This window comes from Schistocerca americana, chromosome 4, assembly GCF_021461395.2.
Source record: "Schistocerca americana isolate TAMUIC-IGC-003095 chromosome 4, iqSchAmer2.1, whole genome shotgun sequence".
Classification (NCBI taxonomy): Eukaryota; Metazoa; Arthropoda; class Insecta; order Orthoptera; family Acrididae; genus Schistocerca; species Schistocerca americana.
In genome coordinates this window covers 486,709,516-486,729,382 of record NC_060122.1, presented here as the reverse complement: position 1 = coordinate 486,729,382, position 19,867 = coordinate 486,709,516, and the positions used below count along the sequence as shown (strand labels likewise).

Below are 19,867 nucleotides of genomic sequence, written 5' to 3'. Positions count from 1 at the left end.
GTGGCTGTGCTGTCTCTTTATAGAGAAAGGCTCCAGTAAGCAGTGCAGTGGATGTCGTGCCGTGCGCACTGGTCTTGTGACATACTGCAGGCGGCCTTTGGTGGTGGCCACCTGTTTACAGCTGTCATTGGTAGGCTATTTGAAGTGTAGTGAACTGGCAGGCTGGTGCTGCAGCATGTATCGAGGTGTTGAGTACAGAATTGTAGCACTGCTACCATCTTGGGGAAATGGCACTCCTCTAATGCAGGTGTGACTGATGACGCATCCATGACCTCTGTGGCAGATGCCACAGATGATGACAGTGACAGCAGAAAGAGATTCCATCCTGGAATTGGAGAGTAGCAGCAGAGGTCGCACATCCAAGGACACATCTGCCTCCTCAACATTGTAGCATTACACTGAAGGTGAAGGCACTGGCCACTCAGTCGAGAGCTGGGGATGCCGGTGTTGAAGAACCTGACGCTGGCGGCCCAGATGGTGATGTAAGCGCAGTTGGTGGTGAAGCATCGCAGGAAGGGCCCGCAATGTGCACTGGGGTGCCGGACTCCAGAGGAGAGGCAGGAGGGAAATGCCAGCAACACACTTTGGGGCACCAGATACCAGAGGAGAGGCAGAAGGTGGCAACATCTGCAAGGAAGGTGAGTCTGCCCACACAGCAGGAACACCCCGTAAGGCCAAGACAGGTGCTGAGGGGGGATTTGAACGCAGCAGCTGTGGACTCGCGGCCCACACCATAGTATGAGGACCCAGCTGAGAATGGTGGCAAGCCACCGGCCTCTCACTGGTGTGCATCATACAGAGGAGGTGGCCCAGCAGCTGTGGACCATAGCCGGAATCCACTTGCAGCTGCAGCTGAACCCTCAATCCCAGACCATGGAGCCATTTGTGAACAGCGATGAGGCCCGTGCTGACTGACATTGGTGGGGCAGTATTAGCAGTTGCATGAGGGTACATGGCTGGCAACCGTGGAGTATCTTGTCCCGACTCTGCTTCCGGTGTAAATCTGTAGAAACTCAAGAAGCATGTTAAGGCATTGTCCAGGGAATAGTCTACAAAGTACTTTTTTCTTTTTAACCATGAACATGCAGATGAGCCATTGGATTGGGAGGTAGAAAGTAGGAGCAGTCTTGTGGCAAATTCCTTGAAGAGTGTAGAAATCACAGACAGGTTGAGACACAAACTGTGAACTGTTATCTGTCACAAGCATATAAGGCAATCCTACAACAGAAAGTTTTTTTAAGAGGAACTGTAGCCATGGCTGATGTGGCAGGACAGTGGATAACATATGGAAATTTAGGGAAAGCATCAATAACCAACAACTGGTAAGAATTTAGAAAGAGTCCTGTAAAATCAACATGGACACATCCACACAGGCACTGCAGTGAGGGCCATGGAGAGAGCATTGCCTGTAGAACCGCCTTTTGTATAGCACCCTGTAAGCAGACCGTGACAAGATGCATGGTTTCAAGCTTTGCGGTGGGGTAGTCAGGATCACAAGCTAGGGCGAAAACTCATTCATAGCTAAGAGAACAACTGCATCAAACTCTGAAAGGAGGTGACAAAGGGCGAAATAGTTACGTAGAGGATCAGAAGCCCAGACCAAATGCCTATCTGGCCAACCATACTGAATGAGGTGAACATCTTGGTGCAAAACCAGATCGGCAGTAATAGCAGCTGTGATCCAGGAGCCTTTACTGCGAAACCCTTCCATTGCATGTTATGCCTCAACGTCTAAGTGAAAACAAATGAGCTCGTCCTGATCAAAATTAAGATCTGGCTCCATTGGAAGCTGGGACAGCGTATTCATGTTGGCCTGCTGCACAGTAGGCCAAAAATGTATTTCATGTTCAAATAAAATTTGGGCTTGCAGCCAGTTGATGTTGAATTCATTGCACAATATTTCGACTGGGTGCCTGTCAGTCATCTCCAGATGAGCCATCGAAGGCCCAACTTCTCAAGTTATTGATGCACTACTAATGTAGTGTCCCTTGTCCATTATCCTCATTACTCGTGGCATTTCACCAATTCCTGTAAGAGTTTGACCCTGGTCTGCACTGAAGAGGTCATTGGCCATCGCTTAATTTTTTTTAATTCTGCAGCTATTAGGAATTAAGACACAAAAAAATTACAGACATTGGCTGTGAGCAGGCATTGATTGAAATCAATGGGAAGGTGTGCTAGATTAGCCCGTGCAGTTGCAGTGATCACTGTGTCCGGATGGCTCAATAGTCAGAGCACCTATCTAGTAAGCAGGAGACACGGGTTCAAATCCTAGTCTGGCACAAATTTTTCAACTTTCCTCATTGATCGCAATCAATGCCCACTTGCAGCCACTGTCTGTAATTCCTCTGTGTCTTAATTCATAATTGCTGCTGGATCAAAATGGTGTCCGTTCTTTCGGATACGTCTGAAAGAAAAGATACTGGCAGAAGTAAAGCTGTGAGGATGGGGCGTGAGTCGTGCTTGGGTAACTCAGATGATAGAGCACTTGCTTGCGAAAGGCAAAGGTTCTGAGTTCGAATCTCTGTCCAGCACACAGTTTTAATCTGCCAGGAAGTTTCATATCATAGGTACAGTTACGACTTATGCTTTTTTACATAGTTATACCTTTTTCTGTAAGAGCTATCTTGGATTCCTAGGAAAAATTGTAAATTGATATAAGTAAATGGGAACAAGTTATGTAAGGTGGCACAACTGCCAATGTAGCATGACTAGTAATATTGCACTTGTTTTACATGGCTGTAATTCTGGATGGTGTTTTAGCTGAAATGATGTTTGGGGGTCAAGGAGTTTTAATTAGATAAGACAATCCGGGATGGTTACCATATACTACTGATAACAGTGATATATGGTGTTCCAGTGATATATGTTGTTCACAAATTGTTTGAAATTCCTGTATGGCTCTTATGCATTTGCTCCCATTATGGAAATGGCAATGCACGAGCACCTCCTGTTCTTCAAAAATAAGTGGTAGATGCCTCAACTGATATTTTTGCATTTTGTAAATTATCACACACTGAAGCACAAGAGAAACTGGTATAGGCATCCATATTCAAATACAGAGATATGTAAACAGGCAGATTACGGTGTTGCGGTCAGCAACAGGTATATAAGACAACAAGTGTCTGGCGCAGTTGTTAGATCAGTTACTGCTGCTACAATGGTTATCAAGATTTAAGTGAGTTTGAACGTGGTGTGATAGTCAGCGCACGAGCGATGGGACACAGCATCTCCAAGGTAGCGATGAAGTGGGGATTTTCCTGTACAACCATTTCACGTGTGCCCGTGAATATCAGGAATCCGTTAAAACATCAAATCTCCAACATTGCTATGACTGGGAAAATATTCTGGAAGGACGGGACCAGCGACGACTGAAGAGAATCGTTCAGCGTGACAGGAGTGCAATCCTTCCACAAATTGCTGCAGATTTCAGTGCTGCGCCATCAACAAGTGTCAGCATGCGAACCATTCAGCGAAACGTCATCAGTATGGGCTTTATGCCTTGCCTGGTCCTGTCAACACCGATATTGGACTGTTGATGACTGGAAACTTGTTGCCTGGTCAGACAAGCCTCATTTCAAATTGCATCGAGCAGATGGAGGTGTACAGGTATGGAGACAACCTCATGAATCTATACACCATGCATGTCAGCAGGGGACTGTTCAAGCTGGTGGAGGATCTGTAATTGTGTGAGGCGTGTGCAGTTGGAGTGATATGTAACCCTGATACATCTAGATACGGCTCTGACAGGTGACATGTACATAGGCATCCTGTCTGCTTATCTGCATCCAATCATGTCCATTGTGCATTCCGACGCACTTGAGCAATTCTAGCAGAACAATGCAACACCCCACACATCCAGAATTGCTACAGAATGGCTCCAGGCACTTCTGAATTTAAACACTTCTGCTGGCCACCAAACTTCCCAGACATGAACATTATTAAACATATCTGGGATGCCTTGCAATGTTCTGTTCAGAAGAGATCTGCACCCCCTCGTACTCTTATGCATCTGTGCACAGCCCTGCGGGATTCATGGTGTCTGTTCCCTTCAGTACTAATTCAGACATTAGTCAAGTCCAGGCCACGTTGTGTTGTGGCACTTCTGCGTGCTCATGAGGGCCCTACATGATATTAGGCAGGTGTACCAGTTTCTTTGACTCTTCAGTGTACAAAGGCACTTATGAACTTGTATTGAGGCTATTAATTTATATGTTGTAAGTTGTCAAAAAAATTATTTTTGTTAACAAACAATTTGCCTTAAGTACCCTAGTGCTGCCCAGCGGCATCTACCACTGTATTACTTTCAGTCGTTCAAAAAAACTGTTATGCATTGTTTTGTAAAAAAAAATACCTTTTGTGAAACAATTTAAAGTGGTTTCCATGAACTGTCGACTAATGACATTTGTATACGATGTAATGATGGAAAAGAAAAAGCAGCTGTGCACATATCCAGCGCCGCCTAGTGGTTTAGTCCACCTGGTTTCTAATTTGTTCCTTGGCAGCAGTTTGCACTTGTCTCGTGGTTAAGAATGTTGGTGAGGTACAGTGTCCCTACTGAACAATTTTTTTATGATTGATACAGCATTGGTAAGCTAAAAAAAAAACATATTCTACTCACTGTATCTCTAGTCAATGGTGAAACTTAACATATTTTCGTATCTTTTGATACCAGTTTCATATTTTATTTTGAAGCCTTTGAAAATGATGGATTGTTGAAAGGTGATTTTGGAACTAACAAAAAATTCTTAAATTCATTCATAAACTTTACTGTGTTACCTGTAGAACATTTAATTCATTTAGGAAGGTAACTGAATTCTTGTCCACCCATGTATTTGATTCCTTCTGATCTCATGTTTAGCTGTTGAAATATTTCTGATATGGTCTTAGTATTGTAATCCTACTTTGCACTGCTTCTTGTGGAAAGGAAAATTTAAATACTGTTAAATATACGAATGTAAATGCAGATATCAGCAGCCAGTCACTATTGAAATATTTGTTTATTTCAATCAACTAGTTTTCAATCCTTTTCAGGCTCTTCTCCATCTGGGGCATGCAGAAGTTACATATTTGTTTTTGTAGCATGATGCTGGGTACTGGCTCTATGATAAAAAAAATAGGAAACACTTTAATATACCATCGTGAGTGATGGTTATATGGTAAGTTGTGGTGAAACATTTAATTCTTCGGTTGCTGCACATTCTTGTTAATATCCACCTTGCAGCTTTAATTTTTGTTGCCTGTTGCCCACAAAACTAATCACTGTTCACTATAAATCAGCCAGGCCCCAGCATGTACTGTACAATTAGTGCATACTGCTGTGATCTTCCTCAAAGATAACTTTTGCTTGGAAATAGTTCTTTGGTTTTTGTCTACATTGTTTGGACAAATGCATTGTTCTAGATTTGTATTAGCATGTAGGTTGCAATGTAACATCACAGTAAATTTTTGTGTTCAGAAAATTGCCGCCTTTTTCCAAACAACATTTCTCTGTATATTAAAATGATCTTGAATTATTGGCTTGTGGTTAACACAGTTTATTACAGTCATTATGAACATGGGCATGAGTATTAGAGTGCCCAGGAATCTAGGTTGGGGTAATAATGTAGGTAGTATGCTCTGTAACAAATTACTCCTGTCAATTCATGAAAACAGTAATGTTCTTGGAACAAAATAAATGAATAAAAAAACTTAAAAACTATTACATATACTGGACAGAATTAAAGTAATGAACTTTAATATTGTTTCGATTTTTCCCATTAAGAGCGTAGCTGTCTTTATATGTCAGTGTTTTTTTAATTATTGATGTCATACATAGTTCCTTAACTACAGAGCAAAAGAATTATTCTTTGCTAGGTTATTGGCTGATAATATAGATACAAGTGAAGTTTAAGAAAAGGGCGGGGTGGGGGGGGGGGGGAGGGGAGGGAGAGAAGGTGTTAGATGATTAACTGTTCTGAATTTTCACAGGAAAAGTGGTGACAAAAATGGCAAATAATTCTGTGGTCAGTGGACAATGAAAATAGAAGCTGTGGTCAATGGACAATGAAAATGGAAGCTGTAGATACTAACAATAATACTGCACACGCTGGTGCAATAACTAAAGAATTTCATTTTTTGATAAAATTAGCCATATGACTGTCCATCACTCATATCGATCAATCAAAGTGTCTTCTATCTCCTTATCACAGAGTCAATACCCAGCAAAATGTTACAAAAATAAATATGTATTTTTCTGCATCTCACACCTGAAAAAAATGTGCCCGAAAAAGATCGAAAACTAATTTATGGAAAAAAACAGGTATTTCAAAAATAACTGGTCACAGTTATCTGTATTTATATTTGATTAACATATTGTCACATGTTCTACAGTATCCAGTGGTGGATGAGATTAACATATTAAAGAACATTAAGCACTGCATGTATAGTGAAAAACTCAGAACAACTGATGTCTGCCAAATGCTTTAAGACTAATACCAGATAATGTCCATTGTGTTCCGAAAATTGTATCGCTGTAAGTAAATTATTTTAAAAATCTCTAGCTCATTAATGAGTTGCGATTTGCAAAATAAAGTAATTTCTTCAGTTTTAAATCACTGACAGTAGAATGTGTGTGTGTGTGTGTGTGTGTGTGTGTGTGTGTGTGTGTGTGTGTGTGTGTGATGTAACTTACCAAACGAAAGTGTTGGTATGTTGATAGAGACACTAACAAACACACACACAAAATTCAAGCCTTCGCAACTCACTGTTGTTTCATCAGGAAAGAGGGAAGGAGAGGGAAAAACGAAAGGATGTGGGTTTTAAGGGAGAATGTATACCTGTCCCTTTTTCCCCCTAAGGTAAGTCTTTCCACTCCCGGGATTGGAATGACTCCTTACCCTCTCCCTTTAAACCCACATCCTTTCGTCTTTCCCTCTCCTTCCCTCTTTTCTGATGAAGCAACCGTGGGTTGCGAAAGCTTGAATTTTGTGTGTGTGTTTGTGTTTGTTAGTGTCTCTCTCTTGGCATAAGAAACTTCGTTAATTCAAGAGCATTGGCTCGAGAAAGACCAATTTGGATTGCAGAGAAATGTAGGAACATAAAAAGCAATACTGACCCTACGGCTTGTCTTAGAAGATAAGCTAAGGAAAGACAAACTTACATTTATAGCATTTGTAGACTTAGAGAAAACATTCTAAAATGTTGACTGGAATACTCTCTTTCAAATTCTGAAGGTAGCCTGTGTAAAATACAGTGGGTGAAAGGTTATTTGCAATTTGAACAGAAACCAGACGGGAGCTATAAGAGTTGAGTGGCATGAAAGGTAATCAGTGGTTGAGAAGGGAGTGAGATGTTGTTGTAGCCTATCCCCGATATTATTCAATGTGTACCTTGAACAAACTATAAAGGAAATCAAATAAAGCTTTGGAGAAGGAATTAAAGTTCAGTGAGAAGAAATAAAAACCTTGAGGTATGCTGATTATGAGGTAATTCTGTCAGAGATAGCAAAGGACACAGAAGAGCAGTTGAACAGATTGGACAGTGTCTTGAAAGGAATATGTAAATGAACATCAACAAAATCAAAACAAGGCTAACAGAATGTAATCGAATTAAATCAGGTGATGCTAAAGGAATTAAATTAGCAATCAAGACACTTAAAGTAGTAGATGAGTTTTGCTTTTTGGGCAGCAAAATAACTGACAGTGGCCAAAGTAGAGAGGATGTAAAATGTGGACTGGCAATGGCAAGAAAAGTGTTTCTGAAAAAAGAGACGTTTGCTAACATCAATTATAGATTTAAGTGTTAGGAAGTCTCTTTCTGAAAGTATTTTGTATGGAAGTGAAACATGGGTGACAAACAGTTTAGACAAAAAGAGAATAGAAGCTTTCAAACTGAGGTGCTTCTGGATAATGTCGAAGATTAGATGAGTCAATAACATAACTAATATGGAGGTACTGAACAGAAGTGGGGAACAAGAAATTTGTAGCACAACTTGACCGAAAGAAGGAATCTGTTGACAGGGTACATTCTGAGACAGTAAAGAATTACCAAATTAATACTGGAGGGAAGTGTGGTGAGTAGAAATCTTAGAGGGAGACCAAGAGATGAATACAGTAAGCAGACTGAGAAGGACGTAGGTTGCAGTAGTTATTTGGGGACGAACAGGCTTGCACAGGAAAGAGTAGCATGGAGAGCTGCTACAAAACTGAAGACAACAACAACAGTATGTTTGTAGTTCCAAAAACTCAACAATGTCTACTGCTTATGGTTCAATGTTTCAGTAGATTATAGTTATAGGTCCTAGTAGTCTGTGATCAATGCTGAATAATGGACTCTAGAAAGTGTATTTAAATTGAAAAGTAGTTGTTTATAATGCTACATTTTGATGCTTTATCATTTTTATATCTGATAAAAAAATTTGTTATATGTGTTTTAGAACAGCACTTTTGATTATAATGATGTTGTCTTTGTAAGAACATACAATCTACTTTGTGAAACAGGTCACTCAGTGCTGTCCTCTGCTATCCGGATACCTGCCACTGTACCAAATGGAGAGTTACCAAAGTTGTTGGATGTTTATGAAACAATCCTCATACACATTGCAGCTGTAATTGTTACAACACCAGTGAGTGAATTTGCTTCTGTGGAGACATTACTCTTTGAAAACATCTTTAAGCATGACTTCTGGAGGGCTCTCCTAGCTGGAGATGTCTGGTGTATTGTGGCCAGGTAAGTGCAGTTTTGTAGCACATACTAGAAGGTTGTTGTTGATCTGAGACAGTGGTATTAAAATTAGTCTTATTACTACTACTCCCCTGGCCCCACAAACCGCATTTGGTTTTTGACCTCGTCAAGTAGTATCAGTGCCCATTGGAAGAAGGGGGGAGGGTGCATCAGCTGACCCTAGTGAGAATTCATTCAATATATGAATATGGAAAAGGACCTGTAACTGCAGGGCCCAGATTTTTATGACATAAAATACATGGAAATTTATGCTTAAATGACTTGAAAATATTGATAAAATTTCTTAGACTGGTATAAAACATTTGTAAAGTGAGTTATAAAATGAGCTGCATTAATGAAAAACTTCATAGGAGGTTGGAACTGAAATTGTAGAAGGGGTAACTTAAAACCACATTATGTTTCTTTATGAAATCTTGTACTTTGAAAATGTTGTATAATTATCTTAGAGCCATTGCAGTGTATGACAGTCAATATGCAGGTTCCTGAAGGTGAGAGAGTATCTGTTGTCAGACAGCATGTCCTTGTAATTAAAAAATGGTTCTACATCTGCTCAGATAACTGGCGCATGCTGTTCAATATTTTCCTTCAGTTTCAAAAACAAATCTAAAAAATGAACACATGAATATCAATATTTCACAGATTGACATTACGTTTGGTACAATATTGATACTTTTGTTTCAATATCCATACCTGTTACAAGCTAACAACAAAGACATATCAATGACAATAAGCTGACTAACCATAAATATATTTTCAGTGTGTACAAATACATTCTTGACCAACAATGTTGCATTTTTCTGAGAGGCAAGTGCATTGTTCGTTCTTGCCAATATTAAAAGATTGAACTGTTGTCATAAATGGATATTAATCACAAACATCTAAAAATAATAAAGTAAAAAAAAAAAAAAAAAAAAAAAAAAAAAAAAAAAAAAAAAAAACATTATTCTTGAAAAATTAAATATAGTACAATACCTACATGATAAAAAATGTGAAAATTACATTTACATTTCTACAGCCAGAATATTTGGGATTTTAGTAATTGTAAACAATACATAGCGAATAAGAAAAGAAAAATTACGTGTCAACAAACCCTGGGCATTACTAATATACTATAAAAATATGAAACAAAGCTGTCGTTCAGCTGATTGATGAAACTGCCACATGTGTACATGGTCCTATTAAGAAAGGAATCCATGGTAGAGTTCCATCTCTAAAATGTTGTTTTCTTGGGGAACGAAAAAGTCACCCTTTCCATTCCCACTTCACTAGGTGCACACATCTTCATATGTCTCAAATGGCTATTGCTGTAACAAAACAGTTGCACAACAAAACATACTCAACAAGAGCTTACTCCTTCAAAATTCAATTCATGGCTAACAACTGTCAGCTGCCAATTTAAAGTAGCATATTATGTTATATTTCTTTTTACTTGCTGAAGGGGTGGTCATTTCTATTGTGTGGCTGCTGATCACTTCTTGGTGGTAGAAGCATGAAGTTGTCATTACTCAATTATTACCAGTATAAAATTGTTATCACTGGAACTATGGGCAACCTATGCAATCTAACAATGATTAATAGTCACTGAGTAATTATTGCTCAACAGCCTTCATGTAATTAATTTCATAATCACTAGTGCATATAGGCAACACATTTGAGATCATCATCTCTGTAAAACTGTTTTTGATTATTTATTGCAATTTAGAGTACAGTCAGGTGACTAAATGTTTTAAAATTGCCCCTAAAAATGCTACCTACATTTAAATTCTGAAACAAACAGTAAGGTTTTGTGTCGTGTATTGTCCTACATGATGTATTTTCCATGTAAATCAGTTTGAAAATAGATGTTCAAACTTGTGGCAGTGTTTCAGAAGCGAAAAGTATGGAAAATGTTATCCATATCAACTTTTTAATGGCAGGAATATAATTGAGGGAACAGGGACTATGAATGGACCAAAAGAAAATAATGTAAATGGTGAAAAAAGTAAAATCTGAGCATGTAAAAACAGTTCTTATTATAATTATTATACTTTTAGCTTGTTTAACTTTATAACACTGGCCACATACTAGAAGTGCACTGTAGAAACCAATATGAGAAAATGATGAGCAGATCACTTCATCAGAATTTCTGTATGTTTTGCCCCCCACTGACATGAAAACCTGCAGATGCCCCCTGCTCCACAGTCTTCTGTCCTTGGCATCTTATTCCCTTGCTCCACGTGTCTGGAAATCCTTGGCCACCTGCTCTCTCCATCCTATTCAGTATGCCTAAAGTTCTTCATTGTTTGGATTTCTTCTCTGCCGCTTACCTCAATTTTGACCCTTACTCTGTTTTTATATAGAAGTGATCAGCCCATCTCAGTCTGCTGGTCACAACAACATCTGATTCATTACATATCTTCCTGAGCTCCCTGATCTTTCCTCTTTGCCGTGCACCTCCTTCACAAATTGGCCCAAACATCTTCTGTGGGATTTTATTTCTCAATATATACTTATCTGTTCGCCATAATTTTGTGTCATATAGTAACACTGGTCTGATTTTATTCAGTTGGGACACAAATTTATAATGTTTTTCCAAAGGTTTAGTAAACACAACAGATACACATAACAGATGTTAGACATCAATAATATATTCTCCTTAACTTTTTGGAATAGTCTGCGTACGCTGAGGTAACTTTTTGATTCCACAACTGGAGAAATCACATGGTTTTGAGCCAAAAAAATTGTTGAGCCGTGTTTGGATCGCATTTTCATCCGGAAAGGAAGCTGTGTGAAGGCTGCTCGATAGAGAGCAGAAAAGGTGGAAATCTGAGGGCACGAGGTCAGGTGAATAAGGTGGGTGTGGAATGACTTCTCAAACCCACTCCTGTATCGTGTTTTTTGTCAAACTAGGCAAATATGGGCAGGCATTCCTGGTTGTCATTTTTGGATAGCGTCTTTAAGATGTCACAGTTGTTGACAATAAGTGTCAGCAGTGATGGTTACACCTGGGGAGCAGGTCATAGTATACCACACCATCGCTGTTCCACCATACATCACACTATCTTTTGTGGACGCACGTGGGTCTTTTTACAGCAAAAGGCTGTAATTCTTATGATATATCCCTAAGATCCCTATCTCAAACAATAGTGAAAATTTTCTTTATATATTTATCCATTTCCAAGATACAGAGATTCAAAATTACTCCATTTGTACACACAAATTATGCATGTGAAATCCAGTGTGAGAATAAAAAGTAGTTTATAAAGTATTTTAGCATTTAGAGATATGGTTTAAAGCGTCCGCGTTATCATCAAGAGGGTTCTTGGAACCCCATGTTGTAATACTGAAGCACATCGAAACTTTTTGTGTACATAAAATCTGATCTGAGGTGTAAAATTAGTTTTGCGATGTTTTCACATAAGTAAACTATCAAAATTTTACTGATCCATGAAGTTCTTTTCATGTGAGTGGCATGCCTTACAGCAGCAGGGAAACGAAGGGAACCAGTGGAGAAATCCTCCTACAGAGCACAAAAAAGGTGAATGTATTCCTCTTTAAAAGACTCTGACTGAAAATTGGTGTACCAGCTGCTTCATTCTACCTTCCTTCGCACCTTTAAAAATTTTCACAAAAATTTTGGCTTGCAAACGTATTCATGTATTTTTACTCTGAGTGAGGAGATGGTTGCAGTGGGAAAGAGACGGAAAAGTAATAAATACTGGAAGATAGTAAACAGTGTTTATAGTATAGAAAGAGTGAAGGAGAAAATGGCATTGTGATAGAAAGTGAGAGACACAGTGGCAGTGGAATAAAACTGACAGTGACAATGCTATGAAAAGAGTCTAGGAGCTGATTTTTCCACAGGTAGTTATTATTATTATTATTATTATTATTATTGGTTTTACAAACTATTTACGTTTTCCTCTAACCCAAGTTTATACATCAAATTTAATTTTAATTCACTGTTTGTGACTATCTGCCCATAAATGTTGTTCAGTACTACTTCTTCTAATAAATATATGAATTCCTTGTATCCATGTGGCCAGTGGTCTCCCTCTTTTATTCCTTCAGGTGGTTCTCTTTCCTCAGCAGTCTCCCTCTGACATCCTTTTCGTATGTCCATGCCCCTCGCCTCTCCTCTTCTCTCTCTCCCTCGCTCTGCCTCTCCCTCTCTCCCTTGCTCTGCCTCTCCCTCTCCCCCCACTCCCCTCCCCCATTCCCCCTCTCCCTCCACCTCCCCCCCCCTCCCCCCCCCCCACACACACACACACAGAATCAATAATCGAACTTGTGACATCCATTTTCTTCCTGTTGATTTCACTTGTGACTCTTTCCCATCTAATATCCCAGCATACCATCTCAGTTCCCAAAAATCTTTCCATTAATTAGGACTTACGTGGCCATAATTCTGAGCCAGATGTATTAATGCTTCTAATAATTGTTTTGAAGATTTTTCTTTTGTTTCTTTTCTAATCTGTTGATCACACAAACTAGACTACCATTGGCTACCATTTAATGGTGAATAATGAATTTTACAGTATTTGTTCTTGTATTAATTTCCTTACCTTCTTTACCATCATGTGATTTTTACTCCCAGATACTTATAGAGTACGTGTAATGTTTCCATACAATTTTCCAGTATCAAATCCTTATTCGTTCCTCGTATTACAGTGTATTTTGTTTTATTTGTGTTGTCATGAAGGCCCCCTTTTTATACCTCTCTATTAGCATATTTACCCAAGCACTGATGACTTTAAATGTAAGACAACAAACCCCCCCCCCCTCCTTTTTTTAAGAGGCTGTTTGAGAAAAATTTATACTGTTTTATTGACATAAAAGTAACTGCCAAAAGGTTAACATTATACCTATTCTAAACTTTTGTCATTTATTTATTGATTGATTGACTACATTTTGATAGTACTAGGAGAAATAAAAAAATGAAAAGAAATTATTCACACTAATTTTCAGACTTTTTTTTCCTACCTTTTTTGCTTACTGACCGTTTAGTCTGTGGTGTTGCTACTTTCTGTCATCATCATGATCATCGTCATTATCCTAATAGCACAGCTGTGAAATTTATATCATTGTTGTCACAAATAGTTGGCTGTATCCTTCTAATATGGTGTTATTTCTGAGGTTGCTGTTACAGAGACTTCTGAGAACATAGCTGTTTTTTTCCTAATACATTTTAGATTTTGCTTCTGTGCTGCCATGAGAATGTTACAATGTCTCTTGCTTCCAAACATATTGCCCACCCGCTGCTCTCTTATTGGCTATATAGAACCAGTTGACACATTCCCTTTCATACCCATCATATGTCATGGATAACATTGACAACATTGCAGCAAGAGAACGTATATACACCACTTGCCTGTATCTCGACTTTTACCAACTCCTGCAGAAATGAATATTAAAGTTGAGTATTTGACCAATATTAAAATAATTTCGATTCCGATTACAAATGGATTCAAGCAAACTGCTGTTTAAACTTTGTACATGTTCATGAAAAGCCAAAGTACATGGTACAAATTACCATGGTTGACAACGCAACGAAATTTATTGCTTGCTTATCACTTCCATCCACGTAATCATCCTAGCTGTCAGCCAAGCTGGTGTCACTGCTCCCTCTGCAAACCTTCCATACTGCTGTGCTTAAGCAATAGTGAAACACAGACAAAAATATCTTCTAAGCCACAGGTCATATGTAACATCACCAACTAATACATAAATAAGATTGAAATTACAATTCAGTCCCAGTCTTGAACTTTCACTCGTCCCACGCTTTAGTGATGTCCGTTCATACTATCTCCGTGACAAATCTTGCCACTGTAATTTGTTCTTGCAGTAACAATTGCTATCAATTTAATTTTGTTTCCCTTGTTAACCTTTTCATTCTGGATTAATTTTCCTTCTTGTTTCAACTGAATGTCATCATGATGTTCTAAAGCTGGTAACGTTTTTACCTTGTATTTCAAACTGTGAAAAAAGACAAAATTTCTCGTGTGCAATCCAATTGGCAAATCATTATAGTGTCTCATTATAAAATAAGAGGTAGATCCGGATTCTGAATCAACTAGTGTTTTGTGAAGAACAGAATGTCTGTTTTTGAATGTTATCTTTACTTATAAAGAGCATTAATGTTTTATATGGTATCCATACATGTATAAGAACGTTTATTGCAAACCTGTTCAAATACAAAAAAAGTTTGTAAGATGGTAGAATTTAATACTGTTTCCTCCTGCATTTCACAAAATTGTCAAATTTTAATCGGAGCAATAGACTGTTGTAGTGTGCAGTTCTTACTTTCTCACATAATATCTTACATTAGTGCCATGTGAATTAAAGTCACATGATTGGTTGAGCATGTCAATACTGTATCAAGTGCTTCATCATATTGGGAAATCTCAAGCCTTTTGGTACACGAATAACATTTGCCAAGCCCTGAGCTTTGGAATTCATCAAAATAAATTGCTTGTGCCCTCAATAGCCAAAGCTTCATGTTTAAATATCAGATGACCCATATAAATGTAAACCTACCCCTATATACTCTACTAAACAACTTAAAAAAGTTTAACTTAGTGGCAATGGTTTAATCTGCGAATGTAACACAACCCTGTACTTTTCGAATGATGAATTTGGGAAAAAAACTCATCTTATAATCAGATAAATGTAATTTCTGGTGATATATTCAATGCCTTCTTAGGCTTGTATCAAAATTAGCTGTTCATAGCCAAATTGTAGTGAATATTAGTTCTATCATTTATTGGGATTCCCATTTTTTTCTTCTAGTTTTCCAACATTTTCTCAGTATATATTTTACAAATTGTCGGTGATAGGCTGCATTCCTGATGTAATCTGTTTGTAACTTTAAATCCAGGTGCGAGAGGCAGTTTTGTATATTTATTCTTCTGTAGCAACAATACTGAAAGGAACTCCACATAGGTGTTGAGTTGCAGACAGGCAAAGTGCTGCTAGAAATATTCGACTTTCAGATTAAGTCCTTTATCAAAGAAAACTCGCACACATCCACATAGGCACAACTCACTCACATGACCACTGTCATCTCCAAGCAGTGAAGTGTGACTGCAACCACGTCTGAAGTAAGCATCAGTCTGGCTATAGTGTAGTGGGGATATGGAAGAGGCATGGGATGGGAAAAGGAAGGTGTTGTGTATGACTTCGTACATAACGGTAAGGAGAGGTAGACTACAGAGTGGTGTGTCAACTGTCGCCGTATGGAAGCTGAACAGGAGCAGAAATCATTAGCAAAGAAGTTAGCTCATTAAACAGAGGATTTACTTAACTTTTATTTCTCCAAATGTACAAAGACTCATTACAAATAATACAGCAAGAAATAGAGTCCAGTTCTCAAGATCAACAAGGAAGAGGCTATCTGAACTAAAGCATGAATGATGGCAGTGGAACCACAATTAGGCAGTGTCTGCATAGTGTCAGATAGTGTAGGTGCTTGAAGGGCAAGTGGACTATCCAACAGCCACAATCGGTCCTATATTGTGGTGCCAGACGGGCTTGTGGTACGGAGCCACTGGAGGTGTTGCTGAACGAGCATGCTCCATTGAGTTCACTGGATCCCGCACTGCTGTTGTTGCCATCTGACGGAAATGCCATTTCATTGCCAACTTTGTTGCCCTTGGAGTGGTATCAATATGTGATACCAAAAGACGGATAGCATTGGTAGAGTGAGAAAGATAGTAGTTTTGCCTGAGGGAGCATAGAGCATTGTGGTGGAGATAGGACAGGGCTGCTTTCACAGGTGGCTCTGCCTTTTATGGGCTAAAAGATGCCTGTGACAGAACTTGAGTAGGCGGTGGTGGGAGGAGGTACGGGAAAGGTCTTGCAGCCAAGTCTACTGGAGGGATATGCAGCATGAGGTAAGCAATGGGGGGGCAGTGGTGCATTAGAGGTTGGCAAGAATATTGCATTAGTTATATGTGCAGTGGAATATCTCTGTGTATGGGTTGGGGAGTATATTTCTTATTTCATGTCACAGTAAGAGATAGTCAACTGTGACAGGAATGTAATTCATGTGCCCCAGTCCAGGGTTGTACTGAGTGACAAGAGTGGTGGGGGAAGTTCTCCTTAAGCTGCCATTTCACAACCTGACTGGTCAGCCTACTGGTCAGATTTTCTCTGGTGTTTTGGCAGATACTTACAATTTCATTTTTGCAGTGTGTAGATGGATACAACCCAAACAAATCTTGTTATCATGCCTTTCATATGATGTCCAGCATTGACAGAAAGTGTCAGTCTGTTTCCTGTGAGAAACAAAATCACTTTTAAATCAGAATTTTATGTACCCATTCAGTAGAGCAGTCCAAAATTAGTCTAGAGTGATATTCATTTTCCGACATGTGTTAATGGGAACAGTAAAACATGAAGAATAATCAGTACTCCAGCAGTGACTGAGCAGTGCTTCTGCAAGGCAGTAGCAATCAGCACGAGCTAAGGTATTGCTTCTGGAGCACTGGTTATTCTTTGTGTTTTACTGTTCCTGTTAATGCACGTCATTAAAACAAATACCACACTAGATTAAATAGGGACAGCTGTGTGTAATGGGGATGTAAAATTGCACTTTGAAAATCATTGTGTTTGGAACAGGAAACAAACTGGTGCTTTCCATTGATGCTGGGGGGTCACATGAAAGATGTGATGAGCGGGATTTGTCTGGGCTCACTCCAGCCACACACTGCAAAAACAAAACTGCAGTTATCTACCGAAACACCAGAGAAAATGCACCTGAAAACTCTTAGGACAGAGACACTGTATAGATGACCTAGCAGACAAGGCTTTTGTGGTTGATGCTGTCACATACAGAGAAGTCACAATGGTAGAAAATTGTAGCAAAATTCAGGAAGACCTGCAGAGGATCGATGGTAGGTGCAGGAAATGACTGTTGGTCCTCAGCATAAATAAATATAGTGTATTGCTAATACATAGATAGGAAGACCCTTTATTGTATGATTATACACAGCGGCAGAACAATCAGTGTAAGCAGGGACTTTCATGAAATACTTGGGAGGATGCATACAGAGAACGTTTCATTATAAGTTCATTTAATAAGCACAAAAGTGTCACAGAGATGATCAACCAACTACAGTGGCAGATGCTGCAAGAGAGGCATTGTGCATCATGGTGTGATTTGTTGTTAAATTTCTAAGAACATATGTTCCTAGAAGAGTCAACAAATATATTGCTTCCTTCTACATATATCTCCAAAAAGAAGCTGAAGCCCACGTAGAGGCTTACTGGTAATCATTCTACCCATGAGCTATTTGTGCTGGAACAGGAAAGTGGAGTAGTGACATTGGTACACAAAGTACCCTCTGCCACACACTGCAGCATGGCTTGCAGAGTATAGATGTAAATGTAGAAGTAGAAGGGGCTTCTTGGTATGGAATGGGAGGCAGATGTCAAAGTGGAAGTATCGTTGATGGCTAATAGGTCTTATGTGGCTGGAGGTATTGATGTAGCCATCCTTGAGGTGAAGATCTTATTAAGGAATTTGGCTCTTTTTAACATTTTTCTTAATTGTTCGGGATAATAAGTTGCCGTCTCTTCATCTAAGAATAGATGATGAATGCAGCTAGCCGCTAACTTTGTGTAATGTCTTGTCTGTATAGACGTGTATCTGTTGCCTTTAAGATCCCTTCACCTTCACACATAAATCTATACAGTAAAGTAAGGGCCTCCCATTTCTTGGCTGATCTGTGATAAGACAGGCGAAAAGTTAGACTAATGGAGGATTATTAGTATTATCTCTATTTTCATTCGCTCTCTCTCTCTCTCTGTCTCTCTCCTTTATCTGTGTACAGTTTTTAATATAATATTTCATTACGTGAAATCAGCCAAATAGAATCTTTGGTATAGTCCTTCGTCTTGGTAATCAGCGGCTGGCTTGCTGTAAGAGATCTTTACATTTATTATTACTGTTAAACACTGCATTCAGTCGGGAGAATCAATCCTGTGGACAATTTGTTCCTTTTACGAAAGATTGCGAATTCCAGATGTGTACGAAGCCTTTTTGAGCGATTTAACACAGACTCAGTGATTGCAGGCTCTCTTCGACACAGCTGAAACTTCCCCACTAATTAGAGGGCCAACGTGATCATCAAATGATTCAGAAAAAAACTCATTCGTTCATTCACTCCAGAACAAAAAAGTCGCAAACCTTATTTATGAAGGAAATTGTGTATTAAATCCATCTCCAATACATGTCCAGATCTCCGGTGATTCCACGTCTTAATTATTTTCCGTTTACAGTCTCTTTCTCTTCAAACAAACCGCTAGCGGCACAAATGTTAATTGGCTCGCTTTAGCGAGAAGAAAAGCAGAATATGAATCTCTCAGAAACACGTCAATCCCTCAACAGATACTCCAGAAGCTGTCCTAGTTACCCCTCTAACAACCATGGAGAATGCATATATGTATCTCTGTTATTTCAAAGAATAGACGCACTAGAAAATACTTTGACGTTGTCGAGCTGTTGCCACATATGTTACGAGAAAATCAGATCAGATACTTTTCCGAAGTGAATGAATGTGGATGGTTTGATTGACAATGATTAATTGGTGCGTGGTAGAGGGTATTTTCTGTGGGGACATTACAATGCCCCTCGCAGCGAGCAAAGTTTTTGAGCCTAATTTTGATTTACCGAACACACTTCGCGAGCTATCTGTTAGTGTGGGTAACCCGGGAGTGATGAGTGTCAGTCCTCCGACTGAAAAAAATAATTATGTTAAGACAGACGAAGAAAAGAAACATTGAAAACAGAAGAAATGAAGAGACAGGTACCACGGCTGTATTGCTTTTACATGCATCAAGGTGTTATGTTTGCTTTGCACAACCAAGGAAGATGACCTTTCATGAAACTGTTATCAGGGTCTACCCATTCTGGAACTTTCTTAAGCAGGGAAACCTTGGAAAACCTCTTAAGCCTAGACCTCCAGCCTATGGTACATAGGAGATAGGAAAGCTTACAGAAGAGAAAAAATAATTTTGAAATTGATCTCTAAAGGAAAGATAGGGATCGATTTATATAACGATTTGGAGAAGAGTGATTTGTGCCTCTAGCTAAAAGATTTTACAATAAATAACTCGAGTGTTTTTTTTTTTTTTTTTTTTTTTCAATCTTGTTCCCAGGACA

At 39.0% G+C, this 19,867-nt stretch overlaps 1 protein-coding gene across 1 annotated transcript in view; it reads left to right on the top strand.

The window, feature by feature from the left end:
• Positions 1-19,867, top strand: part of LOC124613900 (uncharacterized protein C1orf112-like) — a 131,482-nt gene that overhangs the window by 76,367 nt on the left and 35,248 nt on the right. Inside the window, exon 10 of the mRNA XM_047142648.1 lies at positions 8,481-8,709. Within this exon, the coding sequence (XP_046998604.1) occupies positions 8,481-8,709 (229 nt within the window). The remainder of the gene's footprint in view (positions 1-8,480; positions 8,710-19,867) is intronic.